We start from the raw sequence: 27,557 nt of genomic DNA on the forward strand, positions 1-27,557 counted from the left end.
ACTGTTAGATTTGGTCCCCATTTGCAGGTGCTTTTTGGGGAGGCTTAAGAGGTGTGACCTTGTCAGAGGAAGTGTGTCACTGGATGTGGGCTGTGAGATTTAAAAGCCTACAGCCATTACAGCCATTTCCAATTGGCTCTTTGTGCTTCAAGCTTGTGGTTCAGGATCTGAGCTCCCAGCTTCCTCATCCTCCACCATGCCTGCCCCTTAGCGCCACATTTCCCTGCCAAGATGGTCATGTATCCCTTTGGGACCATAAGCCAAATAAACTCTTTCTTCTTTAAAAAAAGAAAGAAAGAAAGAAAAGGAAAGAAAAACTGCTGGTAATCCTTTTGTCTATGTCTACAATCATTATCTGAGTGAGTACATATGATGTTTGTCTTTTTATGACTGGATTACCTCACTCAGGATGGCTTCTTCAAGTCCCATTTGCCTGTGAATTTCAAGATTCCTTTTTTTTTCCTCCATTGTGTAAACGTACCACATTTTCTTTATCCATTCTTCAGTTGAAGGGCATCTAAGGTTGCTTCTAGGTTCTGGCTATTACAAATAATGCTGCTATGAACATAGTTGAACAGATGTCCTTGTTGTATGAATGTGCATCTTTTGGGTATATGCCTAAGAGTCGGATTGCTGGATCTTGTGGTAGACTGATTTCCAAAGTGGCTGTATGAGTTTGTACTCCCACCAGCAGTGGAGGAATGCTCCCCTTTCTCACATCCTCTCCAGCATAAGCTGTCATTGGTATTTGTGATTTTAGCCATTCTGACAGGAGTAAGATGGTATCTCAGGGTTGTTTAGAATTTCATTTCCCTAATGGCTAAGGATGTTGAGCACTTTCTTAAGTGTCTTCCAAGCATTTTAGATTCCTCTATTGAGAATTCTCTATTTAGTTCTGTACACCATTTTTTAATTGGATTATTTGATGTTTTGGAAACTAGCTTCTTGATTTCTTTATATATTTTGGAAATTATGCCCCTGTCAGATGTGGAGTTGGTGATTATCTTTTCCCATTCTTTGGGCTGCTGTTTTGTCTTATTGACTGTGTCCTTGGTCTTACAGAAGCTTCTCAGTTTCAGGAAGTCCCATTTATTAATTGTTGATCTCAATGTCTGTGCTACTGGTGTTATGTTCAGGAAGCTGTCTCCTGTACCAATTCTTTCAAGGGTACCTCCCATCTTCTCTTCTAAAAGTTCAATGTGGCTGGATATATGTTGAGGTCTTTCATCCATTTGGACTTTTGTTTTGTGCATGACAATACATATGGATCTATCTGCAGTATTCTACATGTCAGCATCCAGTTATGCCAGCACCATTTGTTGAAGATGCTTTCTTTTTACCATTGTATAAATTTAGCTTCTTTGTCAAAAATCAGGTGTTTGTAGGTGTGTAGGTTAATATCATGGTTTTCAATTGGATTCCATTGCTCTACCTGTCTATTTTTGTGCCAATACCAAGCTGTTTTCAGGGCTATAGCTCTATTATAGAGCTTGAAGTCAGGGATGATGAGGCCTCCAGAAGTTTCTTTATTGTACAGAGTTGTTTTGGCTATCCTGAGTCTCTTGTTTTTCTATATATAGTTGAGTATTGTTCTTCAAGGTCTGGGAAGAATTGCACTGGTATTTTGATGGCGATTGCATTGAATCTGTAGATTGCTTTGGCAAGATTGCCCTTTTTACTATGTTGATCCTGTGGATTCAAGAGCATGAGACATCTTTTCATTTTCTTGTATCTTCTTTAATTTCTTTCTTTAAAGACTCAAAGTTCTTACTATACAGGTCTTTCACTTGTTTGTTTAGTGTTACCCTGATATATTTTATGTTGTTTGTGGCTATTGTAAAGGATGATGCTTCTCTGATTTCTTTCTTAGCCCATTTATCATCAGTATATAGTAGGGCTACTGATTTTTTTAGATAACCTTGTATCCTGCCACTTTGCTGAATGTGTTTATCAGCTGTAGGAGTTCTCTGGTAGAATTTTTGGGTGACTTATGTAACCTATCATCTGCAAATAGTGAAATTTGACTTCTTCTTTTTCAATTTATATTCCCTTAATCTCCTTTTGTTGTCTTATTGCTTTAGCTAGAATTTCAAGTACAATATTGAAGAGATATGGAGAGAGTAGACAGCAGCAGGAAGGTATTTTCAACTCTCAGGGTGTAACTGTGGTTAAATTAATGAGTCATGATTATATCAGTTAATAAATCACTTTCAGAATCATTTATTTTAGATTTCATACAATGATTACTTTCTCTTTCCAGGGCAGTTCTCCTTTCGTTTAGATATTAAAATTATATTCTCTTGGGGCCAATTACACTACACATTCAGTGGCTGGTTAGAAATGATTGTAATGTGCTCTATAAGAGCAAAATGAGCTACCTGCATTGCTAGGCCTTTCATCATGCCTACTGAATTAAATGGAAGCCTGGAAGTGTGAGAGTTTAGGTAGCTCCAATGCCTTTTCCTATGATCCAGCTCCTCAATGACTGATGGATATTCAGTTTAAGTTTCATGGCTAACCACTAGGCAATCTTACCTCAGTGAACTATCAGGTAGGTTCGTGTGTGAAAGGTGACATCAAAGGACTCAGATGTAGTAGCCCATCTCTATAGCCTGCACATTTAGGAGACAGATAGGAGGACAAGAGCTTGATACAAGATTGGGTTACATGAAGTTTTATGTAAACCTAGAATACATGGCAAAACCTTACATCAAAACCCCAAAGCAAATAAATAAATATTAATAAAAGGGATAGAAAATTGCATCTTACCTTGACTTTCTTTACATTGCCAGACTCAACATTGATGAAGCACAGGATTTTTTTTCAAAGATATTTATTAAATCTCACTAAGTAGGATGTTTTCCAGTTTTGCTTGTATCTTGTAAATAAAACAGGAAGCTGATGTGTGAGGCGGTAGTTAATTTCCTTTGAAATTAAATGATAGCTTAATGATGGTAGTGCTTGTCCTTCAATGACTAGTACATGTGGAAATTTGTTATTGCTCGATTTGCAAAGTAATCTATGAATCACTTAAGAACTCCATGAGTATTTATAACTACAATTCACAAGTGCAGCAGCTAAAGCAGTTAGGTGATTTCATTGCATAGAAATCCATAGAAGCAATACACAAGTAGAAGAATATACAACTTCAAAGTCTTAATTCCATTATCACTACAAAAGTCCTATTACATTTTTTGTTGTTGTTGAATTGAACCAAATGGGAATTTGAGCCCTTTTAAAAAATGGTATTATATGCATGTACATAAATGTCATAGAGAAATTTATTATTTTATAGAATTAATACACATTAATAAAAAACTATTAATATTTGGGAGTGATGATATAAGCTTCTATAGTCCTTTATGTAATTTGAAAAATTGAGTTGCCTTCCAGTCATAGCAGGAAGTCTTAAAATTGAATGATGAAGAAACCAGGAAAATTATACAATGAAAAATGGGTGCAAAGGGCACCAGGAAAAGTCTAAGGTGAAAAATATGAGTGGCTTTCTGCCAAGCCACCTGAGTTCCACCTGCCACATTAGGGTCACAAATAATACACAGAGATTTATATTAGTTTCAAATGCTTGGCCAATGACTAGGATTCCTTATCTGCTAGCTCAGTCTTGGTTATCAACCATAATCATAAGACTTGACTTATGGAGACACTGGCAGAATGCGTCCTGACTTGAGGAGATCACTTGGCGGCTCCAGAGCAGAGATCAAGAGGAAGAGGAAGAGGAAGAGAAAGAGAGCGATTTCTTGCTTATATTCTGAGTCTGCCTGCTATGTCACTTCCTGCCTGGACCACAAGACTTATCTTTACTACATTTCCCAGAATTCTCTTTGACTCCTAGTCCCGCCTAACTTGCTTCTTCATTGGCCAACAGTACTTTATTCAACAACCAATAAGATAAACATACACAGAAGGACTTGCCCTATCAAAGCAGTTATAACTCTCTATTTCTTTTTGAAAATGTATGAATAAATCAGATTAAATGAGAAAAAGTCAATTTAGCTCAACGTTTCAGAAGTTTTAGTCCATGGTTACTTAGCTCTGTTGTTTCTAATTTGTGGTAAGGCAGAGCATTACGATAATGAGCACATTACAATAACAGCCAAAGAAACTGCTCATCTCATGGTAGCCAGGAAACACAAAGAGAAAGAAGACAGGAAGAAACCAAGGACAAAATGTATCCTTCGAGAGAATATCCCCAGCAACTTACATTCTTGCTCCAACTATGCCTGACCTTCATAGTTAGTTCTCTGTTGCTTCTCAATATCCTGTTAAGACCTGTCCCATATGCATTAATCCATTCATGAGTTTTAGAGCCATTTTGATTCAATCAATAACATCCCAAGGATGACTGACTCTGACTTTGTGCACTGAAGAACAAGCCTTCAACACTAGAGTGGCAACAATGAAGACCCAAACCAGCTACTATCTGAAATTACTACACATATTATTTACTTAATTGTTTTCCTACATACACCAACATCCATATGCACTAGATAAAGGAAACTATGCAAAGCTAGTGACATTTTATCATTTTTGTCTTCACAATCATTCACTGGTACATAAAATGCTGTAAGTAGATATTTTATGAATAATATATGAGAATATAAAAACATATAAATATTCATTACCAGTGATCAGACCTAATATGTTTGCATATGGGTCTATACCCATTAAATTACTTGCCACATGACTCTTTGAGCTTACATCCTGTAATGCTATATTGTTCAAATTCTTCCTAAACAGAATATTTTTATTACTTGGAGGGAACCAAAGATGCTCTCCTTTGTGGTTTCAGCACAGATTCTGGGTAAGTAACATTTTCTATGCTTTCAGTTTAATTGCAAAAGAAAAATCTCATGCTCAATTTGGTTGCTGATGAGCACTCTTAAATCTATATTACAATTTTTGTAAATTTCATTCCATTGATTTTGCTCATCTTATCTAACAATGAACAGATTTTAAAATGTTTATAGTTTATGCATGAGCTTGAAAGCAAGACAGAACATGAGGTAAACTTGAATCAAAGCAAAATAGCAGTCATAGAATCTTGGGATATGCAAGAATTACTTCCTAAAAGCCTATTAAATGTTAGTTGGCTGGTTTAGGCTTTTGTCCTTGGAAAGAAGAATAGCAAAATTTCTTTCCATCTCAAAGTTCTCCGTTGCCTAATTCAATATGACTCATAGGTAACAGAGTATACTGTTCTGATCAATCTACACAGGGTCCTGTGGACTAGGGTAAAGATATTTTGAAAACCTTCTATATATGCAAACACCATTTTGATTTCTCCATACACCACACTCAGATTGCATGGAAACTTTGTTCCTACTCTGTGTCACATCAAGGAATCTCTTTATCAGACTCTGGAAACTGCCAACCTCAGAATCAACAGTTTTGCTTCTCCACAAAACCCTTAAAAACACCCTATTCATCTAAGGAGGCTAAAAATCCATCTTCTAGTTTTAGGAAGAGAAAAGGTTTACAGCCACAGATCTTTGAAAGCATTCGCAAACGTGTCATGGCTGTCCTTGGTTCTAATTCACTCTGAGAATAACTCAGAGAAGCCATTTTGCCAGAGGTCTTCATAGCAAACCTTATTGATTTGAGTTGATGAATATGTTGCATTTGCAATCTACCATTTACTAAATGGTTCTATGAGCATGGAGTGGGTTAATCATGTTATTATTCAAAGTCAAATCTTTATGTTTTGGAGATAAGTCATTTTGCTATTTCCAGTGGAGGAAAGTGTACCTTTGAGAATTTAAGTAACTTGGAAAAATGGGCAACTAGTCAATAGTTGAATGGGATGCAATGTCCATTCTGATCGAAGATTACATGCTCTTAGTTGTTCTGCAACACTGAGACTCTAAAGTGAATCTTGAACTTACCACTGCTATAGTGCTGCTTAGCTACATGATGAACGTATTCTGTCCTGTAATATCCTTTTTCATCTGCAGTCAGTGTCCAGAAGGGTATGAGTGTGTGAAGGCTGGCAGAAACCCTGATTATGGCTACACAAGCTTTGACACTTTCAGCTGGGCCTTCTTAGCCTTGTTTCGGCTAATGACTCAAGACTACTGGGAGAACCTTTACCAACAGGTGGGTGTCAACAGAATCATCCTTCTCTGAAGGCTGTCAATGCCTAGTATACATTGTTTTCTATCTTCTGAGCTATTTAGTTACTGTTGTTTCCACTTTATTTCTGTGTTAGAGATCATTTATCCTACTAGTAGTAGAACAGATAGTTCTTAGATCATAAATAATTTTTTCTCTGTTCTGAGCAATGTTAATTTTTAGGCCTTTCTTTGTATATTACCTGGTAAGGTCTGACATAAAGAGCAGAGAATATCACAGTTTCTTGAGCTGCCTTTGCACAGTCACCACTTCCTTCACAGGAATGGGCTGTCTGATTCTGTGAGACTCTCCTGTACTGTGCCCACCACAGTTTATTGTTGAACCTTTATTTACAATTAAATACTCATGTCTTCTCCAAACTTTCCTCTCCCTTGTCAACTACTTCTTCCTTTTGACTTCATGACCCTTTAAACATTCCTCAGCTTACAGCATCAATCTGCTATACTGTTCCATCACATGGCCATCTACCCTAGCATGGTTATGAGGTGCTTGACATAGAGTCTCTATGGATTTATTATTTATTCTCAGCACACAATCTAAAAAGGGAAGTGTTTGAAATGATAATTCTATTATTCCTTGTAACCATGAATTTCTTTTCTCGGAATTTCTACAGGAACTTCTTTTGGCCTCTTTTATATTTACTTCTGTGAATAGTATAAAAGTTATAAGAAATATATAAAATAGGAAAGTAGGAAATTAAAGTAATAGAAATAATTTGGGGGGAGAAACAGAGTCTTAGAATGCTATGCTGCTGGGCTCACATGGTCCTCTTTCTTCATCTTCCAGAGTATCCAGGGCCACAGTTGTGGACCACCATAGCAGTCCCCAGCTTTATAGATATATGAAAGGGTGTTATCTTAGCTCAAAATTAAGGTCACATAAATAAAAACACTGACATATAATTTTACAAAGGGAAGTCGAAAGATGGTCATATTTAAGATAAGGTTTGGAAGCTAGACTTTCTCACACACTGGTAGTTAATTACCTTTGTAGAAAGCTAATGAAAATCAAAACAAATGTTTCCATTGACCTAGTAATTCCACTTCTAGGAATTTATTCAAGAGAAAAATAATAAGTACAACAGAGTGGTAGAACATGGAATTGAGTAACTAAAACACTAGAAATTTCAGAGGTAGATAAGTTTCAGTAACATCACTATACTATTTTGAATTAATCTAAAAATTTTATAGAGAGCAGAAGATAAATTGCACTTAAAATTATTAATGGTGATACTAGGTAAAAATAAATATCCATAAGGTCAATAGATAAATTCAATCAATTGGGCAATCTGTCTGCATCAAAGTTTAAAATGATAATCTATGCTTTAAAAAGGAAAGAATAAGATTGTAACAATAAGGGGCCTCTCTAAAAAATTAAAAGACATCCTGGGAGCTAAAGTTACCAGTAATTTAAGAAATGTGAAAAATGAGGGATTGCTATATTATTATATTTAATACTAATGAAGAATCAAACCTTAGTGCCAGGATATAACATTGCTATATCTTTTATAATATTAAAAAAGTTTGTTTAATACTGACTTTCTTCAAATATATTATTTTCATTTATACTTCTATAACATGAAATTATACAAAATATCTGATTTGTATGTTCTTTATTATGAACCCCAGTGAAAAACTAGTAAACTAGTAATATTTTTGTATTATTAAAATAACAATTTCACTCCCTACCCCCAGACTTTACGTGCTGCTGGCAAAACCTACATGATTTTCTTTGTCGTGGTGATTTTCCTGGGCTCCTTTTACCTGATAAACCTGATCCTGGCTGTGGTAGCCATGGCATATGAAGAGCAGAACCAGGCCAACATTGAAGAAGCAAAACAGAAAGAATTAGAATTTCAGCAGATGTTAGACCGACTCAAAAAAGAGCAGGAAGAAGCTGAGGTAAGTATTTGTCATTACAAATATAATCACATCCTTTTGTTCCTAATGTGCTAGAAGGAATGAACTCTAAATAGAGCCTGAACTGACACCTGCCATAATCATCTCCAGTTTCATAACAGATGTTTTGAGAAGTTTATGATTCTACCACCCAGAATGAGTCAGCATGACAGTTTACAAAATACAAGAATTGTGTACATTTTCAGCAATAATAGCTTTTCCTTTGCAATTTCATACACAGATAATATATTCTGATCATTGTTACCCTAACCCTCTCTTACATCCCTCCCACCTTATTACCCTACAGTACCCCCTTAGAATTCCCTTTCCCACAGCCATGGCTTTTCTTTCTTTTTCTAACTCACTGAGTTTAACCAGAGTTGTCAGTGTCCATGGCTTTGCTACTATTCACTTGAGCCACTTGAGCTAATCAGTGGGTCAAGACTGAAGACAATAGCTGCCTCTCCTCCAGAATCCATCAGTAGTTTATAATTCATCAGGGAGTAGAACCACATGGACCCTCCCTATATGTAATTGACAGGTCTAGTCTTATGCAAGCCCATTCGTTGCAGCCTCTGTTGCCATGTCATGTTTGCATTGGTTGTGTCATATGTATATCACAAAATTTCATATCCCTTATCCCTATCTTCTTGCTATTACATTCTTCCTGTCTCCACTTCAACATTGTTTCCAGACCCTTGGAGAGAGTGATATGAATGCCTTCTTGAGGGCTGTGTACAGCTCAGTAGCTGCTGCTTATTCTTGGTGTTTTGAGGAGCCATGCAATTCACTCACCAACTTCCACTGCCATTTGCTGATAGCAATAAAAATACCTATCTAGAAGGCAGCTTGTGACCATGTCAATTCAGCTAATTAGCATTAGTAAGTTCCACATAGGGCTGAAGACCTCCAAAGTCATGGGTTTTTAACTTAGTAGATAGTACCAGGCATGGATTGGATTCCATCTTGTGAAGTGAACCTCATACTTGTAAGAAAATGTAACTATGGCACTAAGGATAGTCAACAATTTAGAGATGAAAAAATGTTAATTAACTTTTGCTAATATAATAAACTTTCAGATTAAGACAGGCACACTAATGATTGTGACCACTTCCAAGTAAGGCACAGGTGTCTAATAACTCTGTGAAGGCAAACCAGTAGAAAAGGCTGGGAGGACCTGTACAAAGACAGATAATCTCAAATGTTTAGGAAAAGTATTAAAACCTGTCAGGTGATCGGGTGTAATTGATGTCTTAAATGACTGTAGAACCAGGCCAATAATCTATGATGAGGAGAAACACTGATGCACAAATATGTGTAGTGCAGCATTTTAATAATGTTAAAATTCAGAAATATAACACATTGTCAGAGCATCCAAAACCAAATAATAGGATTATGATACCTTTAGTGTCTTAACATTGTACTCATCCATATAATTATGTATTTTTGAGAAAATTCTGTAATGAGGAAAATGCTGCTAAAATAATAGTGGATGGAATGATAGATAGGATACAATCGCAGCTTAAATGTTATACAAATACATAAGTGACCTGGAGAAATATTACCACAACTCCTTTTTGAGGGTAAGATTGAAGGTACTTTTCTACTTTTCCTTTACATCTTATTTGTCAATCTTTTTTCTAGTTTTTGTTGTTGTTGTTGTTTGTTTGGGTTTTTTGTTTTGTTTTGTTTTGTTTCAAGACAGGGTTTCTCTGTGGCTTTGGAGGCTGTCCTAGAACTTGTAGACCAGGCTGGTCTTGAACTCACAGAGATCTGCCTGTCTGCCTCCCAAATGCTGGGACTAAAGGCATGTGCCACCAATGCCCGGCCTTTTTTCTAGTTTTTTTAAAAGTAATTTTCCTTTAGTGTTGAGAATTTCATACATGTATACAATGAAATATTCATATTCACTCATACCCACTCTAACTCTCCCACCCTACCCCTCCCAATTTCTTGTATTTTTGATAACCCATTATGTCTGATTAGTAATGGCCATAAATTCATAATTATGTGGCTATCCCCTTAACCATGGGAAAACTACCAATGGCCGTACACACCAAGAAAAATGATTCTCCCTGTCCCAGATACCATCAACTGCCAGTAGCAAGCACCTCAGTAAGGGGTAGGGCCCAGAGATCACCTTCCCCATCTCTGCCTGAATTTTGGTTGGCTTGCTCTTGTACAGAGCTTGTGCATGTAAACCTCAGGTGCTCTGGGTTCTTGAGTGTTAATAGCCACATCATGCCTAGAAGTCGGTATTTCAAAGCTCTAATCCCCATTATCTGGTTCTTTCATTATTGTTTCCTCCTTTACCGTGATTTCCCCTGAGCCTGGCTGTGTGGGGGTGGGGAGGGTGTTGATGGATGTCCCCTTTAGGACTGAGCACTGAATTTCTTATTCTCAGTACTTAGACCAATCATGCATTTCTCTGTCAACTGTTTCCTACTGCAAAATAAGACTCTATGACCAAGGCTGAGGACAGCCCAGGTACATGGGTACAAACATAAATATTTAGCAGACAACTTAGCAACATGTCATCTAGTAAAATAACTGGGGAAGTCCTAACCTTAGAGTGGAACCTAGTACTGTTATTCTATTTTTAAAGCACATTTTTTCCAGTGAGATGATATAGGTACCTTCTGTCTCTGGTACAACTCAGTTTTGATATCACACCAAACCCTGAGGGTCATTGACCTTACAATTTTTCTTGACACACTATTTCCTTAATAACTTATTTTCATTTTCAGATACACCACTGTCACTAAGCTATAGGGTGCCTGATTCCATTGGTGACATTGAGTTGCTTACCTTGTCTGCAAACTGATCTTAGAACACAATTTATGTGAGGTTTTTTGCATTTTGTTTTATTACATACAAATTTTATTTAAATTATAAACAATCTTATTTTACATATCAATCCCAGTTCCCTCTCCCTACCATCCTCCCCACCCCGATCCTCCCACCCCACCCCTTCTATGGGGGATCATAAAATCTGTCACATAATTTGGGGCAGGGCCTAGACCCTCCTCAGTGTATCTAGGCTGAAAGAATTATGTGAATTTTATATTGCAAAGCTACCTGTAAAACTTCAACACAGAATACTTCAATTTGCTTAATTCTAAGGAAGTTCACAACGTATAAGGGTTGAGTTGCAAAGATACTGGAACTTGATTATGATGTGTGGGAGGAAGAGAATATGCTTCATATGCTGACTGCTCAAAATGCAACAAAACAGAGGTCACCCCCTGAATAAGAATTGTAACTGCATGCACAGGCTGAGTACCCTCTGGCTTGTTTTTTCAAGATTTGGAAATTACTTAAATGCTGGAATTGTCTTGGTCCAACAGGCGATCGCTGCAGCTGCTGCTGAATACACTAGTATTGGGCGGAGCAGGATGATGGGTCTCTCGGAGAGTTCTTCAGAAACCTCCAGGCTGAGCTCAAAGAGTGCCAAGGAGAGAAGAAACAGAAGGAAGAAAAAGAACCAGAAGAAGATCTCCAGTGGCGAAGAAAAGGGCGATGATGAAAAACTGTCCAAGTCAGAGTCAGAGGAAAGCATCCGAAAGAAAAGTTTCCATCTCGGTGTAGAAGGACACCACCGCGCCCGGGAGAAGAGGCTGTCCACACCTAACCAGGTACTTTTGGCGCCACCAGACGAGGCTTCTCAGCCAAAAGGCAGCACAAGATTTAACTCTGGAGTCAGGGTCCAGGAAAGGAAGAGGCTTCACCACCATGTTTTACCTAAAACGCTGCCTTTGCTTGGGCGTTTATGGAAAAAAGAGAGATGTATATGGGTTTTATCAGTTATGTTGCCGTTTTCATAAATTGCTGTTGTTTCAGGATTGCCATATCTTCTCTACGAAACATTTTCCCTTCTTTCTTTCTTTTTTGGTTTTTCAGGACAGTCTTGGTGGCCCTGGAAGTCACTCTGTAGACCAGGCTGGCCTTGAACTCAGAGATCCAGCTGCCTCTGCCTCCCAAGTGCTGAGATTACAGGCCTGTGCCACCGCCACCCAGTGAAACATTTTTTCTAAAATAAAATGTTCCTGCAAACTATTGTAGGAATGAAGAGATTCTTCACTCCACAGATTAATTTTCATAGTTGTATTTTAGTCAATGTTTTTAACACTTCATTCATGATAATAGCAAGAGGAGTCGAGGAGGAAAGGAAGGAAGGAAAAAAGGAAGGGGGGAGGAAGAGAGGGAGGGAGGCCATCTTAAACTAGTGCCTCTACCTTCTTCAGCCCAGTAGACCAGCAGCCAGTGTAGAATTTTGCCCATGCCTATGGCATCCTCCACTCCAAGCACAGATGCTTTTGGTGGACTAGTAAACAAATTCCTCTCTGTGGATTTTCCCTCTCACTTTCTTGTTTTTTACACTGAAACCTCCACACCCAGGTCCCCCTGCCAACTCATGAGATGAGCCTGACTCCAGAGCTACTAAACATTTACACATTACACAGTCCAGCAGGGTTGGGTCACTCTATTGAATAAACACTGAAGAACCAGAGTCACATCTTAGATCACACATTGCCTTTGGCTTCAGCTTCATGGCTTCCTCCGTGCTCCTGGACTCTTCATTTCCCTAGCTCTGATGTTCACTATCACCTGAGGACTCTCACTCCTTCCCTGCCTCAAATACTTAGTGCACATTTTTAAAATTTTTGTTTTATTTCATTTCTGTTTTCAAGACTGGCTCTCTATATAGCCAAGAATGACCTTGAACTCATGATCTTCCTCCTTCTGCCTTTTTGGTGCTAAGATTATAGTTACTGGTCACCATGCCCGATAAAGTGCTGTGATTTGAACCAACGACATTATATGCATACCAGGCAAACGCTGTAAAAGGAGTTTCTGTCTCACCTAGTCCCGCAGCCATTTAATCCCAAATAAACATATAGAGGTTTATATTAATTATAAACTGTTTGCCCAATGGCTCAAGCTTCTTTTAGGCTAGCTCTCTCTTAATTACTAACTCATTTCTATTAAACTATGTATCTCCATGTAGTCTTGGCTTACCAGAAAATGCCCAGACCTGTTATTCTGTCGGTGGCTACATAGTGTCTCCTTTCACAGTCCTCTCTGCCTTTTTTTTGCCCAGAATTCTCCTTGTCTAGTACCCCCACCTATACTTCCTGCCTGGCTACTGAACAATCAGTGTTTTATTCATCAACCAATAAGAGAAACATATATACAGAAGGGCATCCCCATCAAAGCACACTACCAACTTAGCTATGTCCCCAGCCCAGTCTGCTTCTTACTGATAATTTTCCTCATTAATTTCTCCTGTCACAGCAGTACCCCCTCGTCCCCTTTTAGCTCAAGCTCCCTACTCCCATACTCCGACACACCTTCCTCTGTCCTCTGTATCCCCCCCCCCACCGTCTGATATTCCATGCATGGCCCAGGACTGCTGCCATTGTCATCTTCACCACAGTTTGAAGTTTCCAGCTTCTGTTACTTAGGTGTGAGGCACAGAAGAAAAAGAAAGTCGATCCTTGTCCACAATCTAGGAAAGACAGCTAGAATCCTCTTGATACTAATACAAGGAAAGACAAGAGGGAGACCAGACTTGTTCTAAGGTGAAAACCTTGTCATTGCCTGCCACTTGTCTTTAATATAGTAAGTACTAATGCTTATTGAATTTAGTACTTCTAAATAATCTGCCCTGGATTTTCATTTATGGAAACAGTTTACCCTGGATAGGAATCATATAAAGGTGACAATTTTCCCTTGTTCCCTAGGGAGCACACCCCCAAAGTTGTAATAGTCCCTGTCTCTTAATTTCATTAATTATTGCTTCCTTTAAAGCATATAAACTGATGTGTTCCCCAGACCTTATGGTGGATGAGTTTTAGTATTAGAACCAGACAGGTACTTTTCCAGCTTCTGGGTATGGTGTCATCTAATTATTGCAGTCTTTATTTGCTATAATTGGTCTTTCTGTTGACTTGTTTTCCTTTTAAATATGGTTCTTTTAGGAAAACACAGCATCAGTGGTCTCAAGCTAAAGATGTACTGATAATTTCACGAAACCTGCTCTTATCTGTAGACACTCCAACAGACACTTTCTGTCTTGTTTTTTCCAGTCACCCCTCAGCATTCGCGGCTCCTTGTTTTCCGCAAGGCGCAGCAGCAGAACGAGTCTCTTCAGTTTTAAGGGTCGAGGAAGAGATCTAGGATCTGAGACCGAATTCGCTGATGATGAGCATAGCATTTTTGGAGACAATGAGAGCAGACGAGGTTCACTATTTGTGCCTCACAGACCCCGGGAGCGACGCAGCAGTAACATCAGCCAGGCCAGTAGGTCCCCCCAAATGCTGTCGGTGAACGGGAAGATGCACAGTGCGGTGGACTGCAATGGCGTGGTGTCGCTTGTTGATGGACCCTCAGCCCTCATGGTCCCCAATGGACAGCTTCTTCCAGAGGTGATAATAGATAAGGCAACTTCCGACGACAGCGTAAGGATGTTTTCCATAGCTCAGGCATGGCTGGGCTCTTGAGTCGTTCATCAGTCAGTGTCTCTGCTGGAAGGGGAGGGGGCGGGCGGTGGTCTGCTCTCTAGCCTGTGAATGGCTCTGCATTTGATGATGTCTCCTCTGTGAAAACATGACTTTAATTCACAGCTCAATCCCCATGTTAGGTGTTGTAATCACCTCATTCAAAGATATTTTATGGGCTAGAGAGATAGCTCAGTGAATAAGGACCCTATGGCACAGCACCCAAGTCAGGCAGCTCACAAATAAACTATTGTGGAACACTGGCTCCGGGGGATATGGCGCTCTCTTCTGGCGTCAGTGGGTACTGCGTTCGCATGTGCGTAACAAAATAAACACACAAACCCACAATTGAAAATTTAAACATAAATCTTAAATAAACAAAGATATTTTAAATCCCATGCTGGCAAAGGGATACATTTATTTATATTTGATTACTGGTTGAAAATCATCAATTTAGAAAACATTTATGCCTACAGCATATTGAGTAGACTGCCATTATTAGTAGATAGGTCTCACTTTTGTAAAGAAACCTGGATCCGTTTGCAACATCTGTATGAGATGACATATTATTATCACTGCAAACAGGAGAAATAAACCGGAATGTTCACATGTAACCATAGCTCAGGAGCAGCTCTGGCATTTCCACAAAGGTCCTGTGTCCTAAGGGTATGCTCTTAACCTCCATCCCCACTGCATCTCCAAGGGACGTTAGGCTTCTAAACTTGTATGCAATTTAGAATGTCTACACTTATTCCTCTAAGCAAATGAAATGTATCACTTTCATTTAAAATATGCTTTCCTGAAGTCTATTAATAAAAAATATCGGGAACAATTAAACATAAATTTGAAAATGTAGCTATTCTCACATAACAATTCCCAGCATCTTGGAATCACTGAACCCTTTAAAAAGGGTCTCATTAGACTTGAAAATCAGATTTCTCTGGTTCCTGGAGTTTCAAGGATACATATTTTGCCCACTGATTATGTTATGCTACATTACCAAATGTCAGCAAGGACTGTCATTAACCCAGCATATTTCTATCATATGCTATTCAGTTATATGTTTGCATTATCAAACTGGGTAGTATTTGAAGTGAGAATAACGTTCCATCAAAGTCATGGCCACACACACACATTTCAGTTTGAAAACAAATCTGCATGTGCTCTGGGGTAACTCAGCAACCTCTATGCTTGCATGATGCAGCTTAAGCCTTTCTGTTAAACTTGTTTTCTTCTTGTGAAGTAGCATGTTACATCTCTATGAAATGACACTTAAGCTTTATATTTCAATGATGGTGTAATCTGTAAAATGTTATGCAATTTATGTCATATTTGTAGGTGATTTAACATTTTTAAAAGAAATATTTAAGAATTGACTTTTTACCAGAGGAAAATCAAAACCAAAAATCAAAAGAGTTGAATTATAAAACCTGACGAATTACAAATGTGATCATCTTAGAAGTCTGGCATAATGCACAGCTTACATGTATTCATCTACTATTGCATGACAAACAATAAAATCTGTGCACTATAGACATGCCGACATGAAAAAGAAATTGTAGTCAAATTCTTTTTTATTTTAGGAAAAAAGAGAGTTATAGCAGAGAAAATAGAGCATTATATGCCCCATATATATATATATATATATATATATATATATATGTGTGTGTGTGTGTGTGGTGTGTGTGTGTGTGTGTGTGTGTGTGTGTGATTATGTATACATGTCTATATTTTGATATGCATATATACATGACTATATTCAACTTTACATCCTTATAATTATATGACTAAATGAACTATTAACATATATATGTATATATACCTGTGTGTGTGTGTGTGTGTTGGTAAAGTATCTACTATCACATAGCACATACATGCTAGTGCCTGGCAGCTATAGGATTATATAATTCTTCATATATATATATATATATATATATATATATATATATATATATAGTGTGTGGGTATGTACTTTAGAAGACCAGTGTAGTATTTTTGTTTGTTTGTTTTCTCAAGCTGCTGGCATGCTTGTAAAACAAGTATTTTCACTTAAACATGAATATGCCTGGCATGCCTCAGTTCAAATTACTGCATGTAGATGGTTTTTAGAGCTGTGGTTTTTAGACTGTGATCACCTCTTTGAGACAGAGCCTGTACTCTCCATGCTGCTATGTTGCCATCACTGTTAAATATCTTTTTCAAACTGAGTCACTTAACACTATCGACACAAAGTGTTATGAAATATTATTTCAGCCCTAAGAAAAAAATCTTAAAGTAGTTTCCATTAATGTTGGTATCACAATAAACAAAGGGGCATGATAATTACTGAAATTAGAGCATTTGACTTTACCCCTTTGTTACACACCTCTACAATTCTTGTCTGGTTGTTTTTATGTATGGTTTTCCCTTGTTAAATATTTGATTAAGTTGTATATGCAGAGAGAACACAATAGTGCTATAATGAGAACAGCTATTTCTTAACCCTCAAACAAGAATATAAAGCAAGACCTTTTGCTCTATGCATTTTACTAATAATGGAGGCATTAAATAACCTTCCTCTTGCATATAACTAGTAACTAGCAGAGTCATCATTTGAATCTAGTAATCTAATCTCTACTTTTAAATATTAATTATAGATACCCCAGCCAGATATTATTTCTACTATGCTACATTAGAATTATGTTCTCAAGACTGTAATTAGTCACCTTTTTCCCCTTTAGGGTACAACCAATCAAATGCGCAAAAAAAGACTCTCCAGTTCTTACTTCCTGTCTGAGGACATGTTGAATGACCCGCATCTCAGGCAAAGAGCAATGAGCAGAGCAAGCATTCTGACTAATACTGTGGAAGGTATGTGATAAAAATTTTGGCTTATGGATTCTTAAATAAAATTAATATAAGCTATAATTACCTTTAAAGAGACTGGTGAAGTTTACTAAGAATAATTCAAAGCATATTAAAGGAGAAAAAGAACAACTAAAAAGAAATGATTTTATGAAAGAGAAGTTAAAATCTCATGAACACCTAAATTTATATGGCATTGTATTCCATTAAACCCTTTTAATGTGTTTGTTCATTCAAATAAGAAGGAGGTTACCTTTACTAAGAAACGTCACCAAAATTTACATATAATTTAGGTATATGTAAATGTAGAATAATGTATGTAAAATTTTAATAAACAGTAACTTTCATGCAAAAATGATATTTTATCAATAGTAATGAAAACCATGTGTTGGGGAGGTTTATGTGCACTTGTGTATGTGTGTATTTGTGGGTTGACAGTGAAGGTCTTTCTCTACTGTTCCTCATGTAATTTTGGGGATGTGGTCACTCACTAAACCTGGAGATCACTGATTCAACCAAACTATCTGACCACCAAGCCTAATGATTCTCTTGCCTCCACCTCCCCAGTGTTTGGGTTACTAGCATGAACAGCAGTGCCCAGGTTTTGCCTAGATTCTGGGGATCAGAATTAAGGTTCTCATGACATGGCAAGCCTTCTGAGCCTTCTCCTCAGCACCACGCTAGTGTATACTTATCTGACAGGTGCCCATATGTCTTCATTTGGTCACTAATGCCTTCTTCTGCTTCATCTCACCAACAAATATGTGGTACAAGGCTTTTATATAATCTTCTGGGCTGTCAAAGAAATAGCACTTTTCTACAAAACTTAAACCACAACATTTGTTTAAATATTAGATTTTATTTCTTATTTATACTTGGAAGTGATTAAACTATACCAATGAATGATTTCATGCTTTTTTGTTTTTTTTTTCCCCAGAACTTGAAGAATCTAGACAAAAATGTCCACCTTGGTGGTACAGATTTGCTCACACATTTTTAATCTGGAATTGTTCTCCATATTGGATAAAATTCAAAAAGTTCATCTATTTTATTGTAATGGATCCTTTTGTAGATCTTGCAATTACTATTTGCATAGTTCTAAACACGTTGTTTATGGCTATGGAGCACCACCCAATGACTGATGAGTTCAAAAATGTACTTGCTGTGGGGAACCTGGTGAGTTGTGTTCCCACAACCCTCTCCCTTTGGGTGTCATCTTGCCATCTCCTTTAGTTTTTGAAACTGGGGCGTCTACTGCTAATTGTGCAGATATTGAATTTACCATATGAATCTAGCTACAAAGCCAAGCTTCTGATTTTATACTATTTGAAGATACGTATTCATTAGTGTTGATTCCCACAAGTAGCAATACTACTTTCATGGGTGTTATCATTTCAGGAAATACAATGGATTTTAACTGCCAAAATATCTGTCAACATTTTAAAGTTTTAAATGATTTTAATAATACATTTAACTTTCTGAGTGAATACATACTTGACATGTTTTTAGAAACACTATGGGTGTGTGTATTATTCTGAAATAGTGGTACTGATGTATCCAAAACTTTATAATTTCAAAGATTTCAGTTTGAACCCAGATTCAGTCTCCTAATAATTAGGGCTTTGAACAAATATCCAGAGCTTTCTGCATTATTTTTTTCTTGTTTCTTTCTATTTCTCATTGGTATAGGCAGAAGTGTGTGCTTTCTAATGGAGGCCTAGATCATGGAAATCAGTGCTCTCTTTCTAAGTTTACTGTAGCACATGACCTCAGAGGCCCTAACTTGTCTCATCTCTACCACCACAACCCCAGAGTAGAGAGCTCCCTGCTAATGTTTTCGTGATTTTTTTAATGGTCTCACCACTTCCCTCTGAACCATTTTTGTTTATCGAAATTCTTTTGAGACAAACTGCCACAAGGAGTCACAAGCAAAAACATTTATGTTACATCTTTGAGCCTTTTTATACCTGTGTCATGACTTAATGGTGTGTTATAATACAGTCTGTGAGTCAGTGCTCTACATATCTAACTTTATATGTCCCATGTAGGTTGAACATTTTTCTTCTGCCCTTGTAAACCTTCAAAAGTCGAGTCAACATGTCCTTTATGACTCTATGAGTAGAAAGAATAGAAAAGGAGAATGCATTAAATTTTCAATATCTTAGTAGATATCTGATAGATAAATAGATATGTAATAAAGAGATGGTCAGATATATAAATAATAAATAGATACAAAAGTAAATAGATTAAATAGATACATAGATGATAGAGAGAAAATTGTATAAATGATGGGTAGATAAATAATAGATTATCAGATAGATATATAGATGATTGTAGATACAGATGCTAAATGACGATAGATAGATAGATAGATAGATAGATAGATAGATAGATAGATGATAAATAAATGATAGGCACAAGACAGTTAACCAAATAGATGATAACAGATATCACATAGGTTGGTGTGATAGAGAAAGAAGGAAAGGAAGGGAGGTAGAAAGGGAGGAGGGAGGGAAGGAGGGAGGAGGGAGGGAGGGAGGGAAGGAGAGAGGCAGGCAGGCAGGCAGGAAGGAAGGAAGGAAGGAAGGAAGGAAGGAAGGAAGGAAGGAAGGAAAGAAGAAACATGTATTAACAAAAGAATCATTAGTCAGTTGTCAAAACTTATATCTCTGGAATTTTAATAATATCCTTTTAAATACTGTCTCTGAAGATGAAAACTGACAAGATAACTAGAACTTTTTAAGTTTTTTATCTTTATATGAAAACTATAAAAAAAAAATCTATGTCTCCTCTAAAGGAGGAAGCAAGACAATAGCCACTTTTGAAGTATCGAGCACATTATATGGGACATGGCCACTACTAAGTTAATAGTCATTGTCATCATCAAGTTGACTTTGAACTTTCCAATAACAGAAAAATGTTGTTTCATTTTAGATATTTACAGGGATCTTCGCAGCTGAAATGGTACTGAAGTTAATAGCCATGGATCCTTATGAGTATTTTCAAGTAGGGTGGAATATTTTTGACAGCCTAATTGTAACATTAAGTTTGGTAGAGCTTTTCCTAGCAGATGTGGAAGGATTATCAGTCCTGCGGTCATTCAGATTGGTAAGTAGAAGCTAAAGATACTATTATATTCTATAATATAGGGATATCAGGTTTCTTTTGGTTTTTATTTATTTGTTTTTGTTTTTACTCCATAGTATTATTATTTAAAATTTTTAGAAGTTGAATCAAAGGCAATATCAAATCTAACACTTAAAAAAGTAAGTCCATTCATTTACAATGGCACTTAGATGCCATTGTAATGGGTTAGAACTGCATGTTAAGTTAGGAACTTAAAATTATGATCTGTTTTGTTTTAAGGTGTATTCTAATATGATAGAAACACTTTTAATCTGATATATAATGATGTATCTTACAGTAAGAATATTATGAGTTGAAAATTTATGCATATAGTATGCCCATAGCTTTATGGATTTAATAGCTAAAGTTTAAATCTTTGTCACCCAAACAACTATGCAGTCTAAAAAATATTAAAAGTGCTAGAAAGTAAAATTAAGTTTGGGCTACCAGTTCTGAAACAACTAACATTCAAATAAGTTGCTTTCAAAATCCTCAACTAAAACGACAACTTTCTTTTCAGATTATACACAGCCATTATTATGGTAATTATAAAACAACAGGAGTATTAAAGACCGATGAAAGAAAAACATTGCCTTTAGCTAGATCATAGTAACATGGAATATGAATTACAATGTATACTTAAAACAAAATCAAGAGTAGAAACACTGAATTCTGTTTATGAATAATACTAAACTTTGTTTTTAGCTGCGAGTCTTCAAATTGGCAAAATCCTGGCCCACACTGAATATGCTCATTAAGATCATTGGCAATTCGGTGGGCGCACTGGGAAACCTGACCCTGGTGTTGGCCATCATTGTCTTCATTTTTGCCGTGGTCGGCATGCAGCTGTTTGGAAAAAGCTACAAGGAGTGTGTCTGTAAAATCAATGAGGATTGCAAGCTCCCGCGCTGGCACATGAATGACTTCTTCCATTCCTTCCTGATCGTGTTCCGAGTGTTGTGTGGAGAATGGATAGAGACCATGTGGGACTGCATGGAGGTTGCTGGCCAAGCAATGTGCCTTATTGTTTACATGATGGTCATGGTGATTGGTAACCTTGTGGTATGTAAGAGCTATTAATACATTTAAATTGTCTATTATAATTACTTTGAGATGTTATTTTGTAATTTTAAAATTAACTCTTTTAAAAGACAAAATAACATCTTTAACCTCCTTTGTCAGAAAAAATCTATATTTATATTTTCCAAATTTACCTTCTAGAAAAAGTCTTACTTTATTCTCTCATTTTGATAGTTTTATCATATGGATGAAATCTGTGATTTTCAAACTTCTTAAAACATGAAATGTCTTCAAATATGAAGCTACGGTGGTAAATAATGCATGATTAAATAATGACCACAAACTAGTAGAAGAAGGCAAATGAGAACATTGCTATTGGTCCTTATATTTCTAAAACTAGCAACTGGGCAAAGCTCAGAGTCCTTGCCTCTGTATGCCCCTTTGAGTTAGAAGGATTTTCAAATTTTATAATGTTCAAAAAGAATAAATGAAGAATATTTTATGACATATGTACATCATGTGAAGTTCAACTTATTGTCCACTCACTCTGTAGTCCATGCTGGACTTGAACTCACAGAGATCCACCTGCCTTTGCCTCCCAAGTGCTAGGATTAAAGGCATGCACCACCACTGGCCAGCTATCATTTATATTTTTCCTATGGCTGCATTCATGATCAATGTTTAAAGAGAGGCACTAATTTGAAGTAGATCTTTGTAGTATTTCATTGATATTCCTAGTAAAACACAAACATATGTTCTCAATAAAATACTAAAAAGACAACAGCTTTAAAGTACCTAACAGTTCTTGGCAATTACTCAAATTGTTTTCTATGATTCTGTATTAGCCAGACTTTGCAATACTGTAACAGACACCTGGCATAAGCATTTAAAGAATGAAAGATCTATTTGGGCTCCATTTTAACAGTTACAGCCCATAATGGCAAAGAGGGCATGTGGAGTCTGGCAGCTCACAGGATTTCAGCCAGGAAGTAGCAAGCACTTTTAAGCGGTCATCTTTTTCCTTTTTACCACTCAATTCCATCCAGATAATTAGATAATTAGGGCCTTGAAGACACCTATATTTAATTTTCATTCAGTTATGCTTATGACTCTCATGTAAAACTTTTAAAACAATTTACATGTCTTCTGCCCTCTGTGAAAAATTCACTTAGATACTTATTTCAGAAAGGAAAGGCAGAAATGACTTTCCTTTCAAAAAAGACCTTGCTTCAAGGATGCAAATTGCCCTAACCTCCTTGGCCACTTCATCCAGGACCTAAGTGATACTCTATAAAGGCAGCCAATCAGTTTCACTGTCTTGAATGAATTGAGTTCAATGTGCTTAAATCTTGACCTGAATGGTCAGCACAATGACAATAGTCTAATTTCTGCACATAATTTGCTTCCCATAAACGCAAGTGGTAATCAGAGGTGAGTGAAGAGAACCTTTGAGATTCATTAAATGGAACTTGACTTGACTGGATCACATGCCAGAACAAAAACAAACTGACAAATGGCATGATTCTCTGCTCCTCAATTCATCAGGAGCATTGATTGCTAACCCCTGCTGCCCAAGCCCCATGTCTGCATATGGAGAGAATTCTTACAAGTACATGACAAGGTGCTTTACCTTTTTGTCATTGTGGGTTTCTATTGTGACCTATATTTCTGAAAAGTATGCTTCTTTGTATCTCCTGTGTCCCTGTTTATCCCCACCCCCATCTACCCTGATATAGGTCCTGAACCTGTTTCTGGCTTTATTACTGAGTTCATTTAGTTCTGACAATCTTACAGCAATTGAAGAAGACACCGATGCAAACAACCTGCAGATTGCAGTGGCCAGAATTAAAAGAGGAATAAATTATGTAAAACGGACATTACGTGAACTTATCCTAAAATCATTTTCCAAAAAGCCAAAGGGCTCCAAGGATACAAAACGAACAGTAGATCCAAACAACAAAAAAGAAAACTATATCGCAAACCGTACACTTGCTGAGATGAGCAAAGATCACAAAGAGAGGGATAAAATGAGTGCCTTTGGGAGCAGTATAGACAAAAGTTTTATGGATGAAAATGATTACCAGTCCTTTATTCATAATCCCAGCCTCACGGTGACAGTGCCAATTGCACCTGGGGAATCTGATTTGGAAAATATGAACACTGAAGAACTTAGTAGTGACTCAGATAGCGACTACAGCAAAGAGGTAAGGCCACTGCTCAAATATTGTTGCACTAACAGTTTGTAGATGAACCAACATTTGAGATGTCTGGTGTTCTTGGGTCTAACGGATATGCTGAGAGAGAGGGTTTGCATGTGTGTGTCATTTCAAACAGCTTACTGATCATTCAGATAATATTTTTCTTGCTCCATTCTTAATGATTGATTTAAATCTGCTTAGCTAACATCTGACCTTCCCATCCTTAGTCCCTTTCTTGTTGCCACAGACAGTCTACACCCCGTCGAATTCACTTGTCATCTCCATTATTCTTACCTTTATACTCACTACCTGGCAGCTACAACTAGTCCTTCTGCCTCCATTTCTCACCTACTCCATGTATGAAAACTAATTTCACTTCAGTTCATTCCTAATCATGTGCTTCTGGTAATAGAGTCATCCTTGGTTTCTGTAAAACTTCATCCTAGAGACTCAAGCAGCTTTGACTACCACTACTTCCTCCTGCTCTCCTGCAAAGTCTTCCCAATACCAAGCAATTTTCCCTGTAAGCCATAGCATTTTCTACCTGTGTCACTTTGCTTGAGATTTCCTTCTGTGGACGAATTCTGTGGACATGTTTAAAATCTGAATCTTAAATTCTTCTGTAGAGTCATTAGCACCTAAATCACAGCTTATGTGAATGTATGCAAAGCTCTTCAGCTACCTGTTGAGTCGTTCATAATCTCTGCTCTAGTTGACAGAAACTCATCTAATTTTGAGTTCTATATAATTTTATGCCTCTCCTTGATTTATTATTTAGATTTAGATTTTCATTTCTTGAGAAATTTGGGGCAACATTAAATGGTGCTGTGAGCTAAGAACAAAAATTCTAAAAAACACATTTGCATCTTCTTTTCCCACCTCAGTCTATGTATGTCTAAGCAACTTGGTGTGTATGCTGAATTACATTTCATTTGTGTCAAATACAATAACCAAAATCCATCACTAATTACTATTTAAAATGATTCCCTGTGATAGTTTTATAATTTTCCTATTTTAGTCATAATAGAAATTATTGGTTGTTTATCAAGTATCATCAATCTGTTTAAACCTATTAAGACTTACCATCCATGAATTTATAGTCAATATATCAAAAAGGTTACATAGCATAATAATAAGCAATTCACAGTCACATACATATATACACAAAAATAGTCAATGTAGTACATATATGTCATGGTAATCATTTATTGAGTAAATATGAATATATATATATATATATATATATATATATATACCACTAAGTAAACAGAGAAATTCATTTCTGTCTGATGACCAAGTCCGTATAAAAAGCCTTTATATATTTATAATCTTTTTACATGGAGAAAGCAATAGAAAAAAGTACTAATTTCAGTTTGCAGAAAATCCACCTGCATAAACATCTTGTCAATGGCATATTTCTGAATTTAGTCTCTTATAGAAAAGGAAATTAACTCAACAAGTTTCCTCCTAAGACAATGGAAGAATTGCCTGGAAGGCAATAACTCTCTAAAATAAGCCTAAAATCCTAGTTGTCAAAGAAATTTAAAAGAAGGAAAACCAACCAAAGCAACTTGAAGTTGCTTATTAACAGCCCAGAGGATTTTTGTTTTAACCTGGTCATTTTTCTTTCATTCAAAGCCAGTGGCTGAAATTGTGTGGGTTGCCTTCATCACTGACAAAATCTATTTTTGTTTCCCCAAGCAAGGTAGGCATACATCTTTTGAGAAATGACAGCCCAAGTTATGTCTGTATTCCTAGCATATCACAATTCTGACCCTGGTCCACTGTGAAAACTCTGGGCACTTTTGCTTCAGTTTTTCTAGATTAAAATGTTCCTGGGATGACTCTTCAACCTGTGCCTTGTTCTTCAGTTAGGAGCTGAGGAACACAGACTGTATTTGTCTGAAGTATGCCTCTCTTTCATGCAAATCTTCTCCGATATAATCAACATAATCTGAGGTTCCCACTTGCCCTTCCAGATTCCCAGTTGTTTATTCCCTCCCTTGGAAGTGTCTTCATTTTCTACCCTTAAATGTCAGCACATTCCTAATGAGAATTGATGACTCTAATCAGACTGTACCTAATACAAAAAAACTTCTGGTTTCATGCCACGTATTTCAGCAGTTGCCTATTTCAGAACCTACATTTTGACCAGAGGGAAAGAATACCTCTGACCTCTGAAACCTCTCCGTCTTGCCCTCATTTCCCCAAATCCCTGCCCTTTGTGGGCTGTAGCCTGTTTCCAGTATGTTTCATAGAGACATTTTAATCCTTTTTTTGTGTCACCTCTCACACAAGCAGTGATGGAAAACAATTAAATGAGTACAGCATTCAAGTCAAAAATAGTCCATAGTGAAATATCCTTCCAAAGAATGACTTGGCAAAGTATCTTAGTCAGTTATGGGCACATTATTCGAAAGACACAGTCCACCTCTGGGTCAGAAAAGACACACTGTCATCTACAGTATACTCGGGTGACTAAAACTGTCACTACATCTCAGAACATAGACACTGGACCGATGGTTCTCACTCAGACTCCTTAGGTGTTGCAAGCCCTGCAAGTATCCTGGAAGCACTATCAAACCCACAGACAATTCCCATCAGCAGTGAGTTGCTTCCTCTTTATAATCTCAGATGGAGCAAAAAATGTAGTCATTCACTCAATAAACAAATATTTCAGTTTACAATGTTCCAGGAATTGGGCTGAACTGCTGAAAGAGAAAAACAATCTTACTTTCTCTCAGCTACAAAACCCTACTGTGTGGTGTAACCAGCAAGTTAAAGTATAAAGAGCTCTGAATGAAGATGTGTGAGCTCTTGTACTGTTTTAATGGTGTACTGATATTCAAGAGCTTCAGAGACACACTCAGTAATTCAGATCATATTCTTGGATAGTTCTTGACTCCAGAGATCTGGAATTAAGATACTGTCAGAGCCACCATCCATCTGAAAGCTCTAGGGAAAGCCCCCACCCACTCTGCTGTTTCTAAGCCATATGGTAGGTGAGGGCAATCTCCACTTTCACTAGCATCTCCACAACCTAATTCTGCTGTAATGTAGTGTCCACCATGAACTTCTTTGTCTTCTTCCATTACAGAGGACTGTCCTCTGTAATGATTCATGAGAGCCATGGTTTTAACCTCATCTAACAAGACTACGTGTTGTCAAAGACTATTCCAAATAAAGAAACACAAAAAGGTACCAGGGTGACTAAACATTTTTTTTCCTTTTTTGCTAGGTAGATACACTTTGTATATTTGACTTTAAAAGGGGGGATATGTAATTATGGCATTAAAGTATACAGAAGGCAAACCAGGTTGGTGGGAGTCATGAATGCTTTTAATCCTAGCACTTGGGAGGCACAAATAGGTGGGTCTCTGAATTCAAGGCCAGTATCATTTACAGTGAGAGTTCCAGGGCAGCCAATAATACACAGAGAAACCCTGCCTCAAAAAGCCAAAAATACAAAATCAAGGAAAATGATCAAGTAAAATATACAGAAAGCAGTTAAATTTTAGGAGCTAGGCAATTTATAGACTACACTTTGAGACTTCTCTTCTGCCTCCAAATGAAGTTGTATGGTAGGTATCTAGAAACACAAGCCTAAAGGAAAAAAGAGGAGTCAACAGTGCAGAAAGGTTGAAATCATGTATGCTTCTTTGTGTCAATCATTAGAGTCATTCATAGAGAGAAAGTTATGGGATTACCTGATGGAGAATGTTCTCAGGAAACACGGCACAAGAAGATGTGTGAAGCACCACAGTAAAGGACACACTAGGCTGCTGCATTTGTAACAGCCATCTCACCTGCTCCTTCAGAAT

At 37.1% G+C, this 27,557-nt stretch overlaps 1 protein-coding gene across 3 annotated transcripts in view; it reads left to right on the plus strand.

Annotated features, from left to right (window-relative positions):
• The window catches only part of Scn9a (sodium voltage-gated channel alpha subunit 9), an 82,456-nt gene that overhangs the window by 12,859 nt on the left and 42,040 nt on the right, over positions 1–27,557 (plus strand). For 2 of the 3 annotated variants that reach the window (XM_027420264.2, XM_027420263.2), the window contains exons 7-16: positions 4,759–4,822; positions 5,973–6,114; positions 7,845–8,051; positions 11,396–11,683; positions 14,138–14,476; positions 17,269–17,398; positions 18,330–18,568; positions 20,327–20,500; positions 21,224–21,580; positions 23,275–23,742. In XM_027420264.2, the coding sequence (XP_027276065.1) occupies positions 4,759–4,822; positions 5,973–6,114; positions 7,845–8,051; positions 11,396–11,683; positions 14,138–14,476; positions 17,269–17,398; positions 18,330–18,568; positions 20,327–20,500; positions 21,224–21,580; positions 23,275–23,742 (2,408 nt within the window). Of the gene's footprint in view, positions 1–4,758; positions 4,823–5,972; positions 6,115–7,844; positions 8,052–11,395; positions 11,684–14,137; positions 14,510–17,268; positions 17,399–18,329; positions 18,569–20,326; positions 20,501–21,223; positions 21,581–23,274; positions 23,743–27,557 lie in introns of all 3 variants that reach the window. The other variant, XM_027420262.2, reaches the window with a different exon arrangement.

This window comes from Cricetulus griseus, chromosome 6 (genome assembly GCF_003668045.3).
Source record: "Cricetulus griseus strain 17A/GY chromosome 6, alternate assembly CriGri-PICRH-1.0, whole genome shotgun sequence".
Lineage (NCBI taxonomy): Eukaryota > Metazoa > Chordata > Mammalia > Rodentia > Cricetidae > Cricetulus > Cricetulus griseus.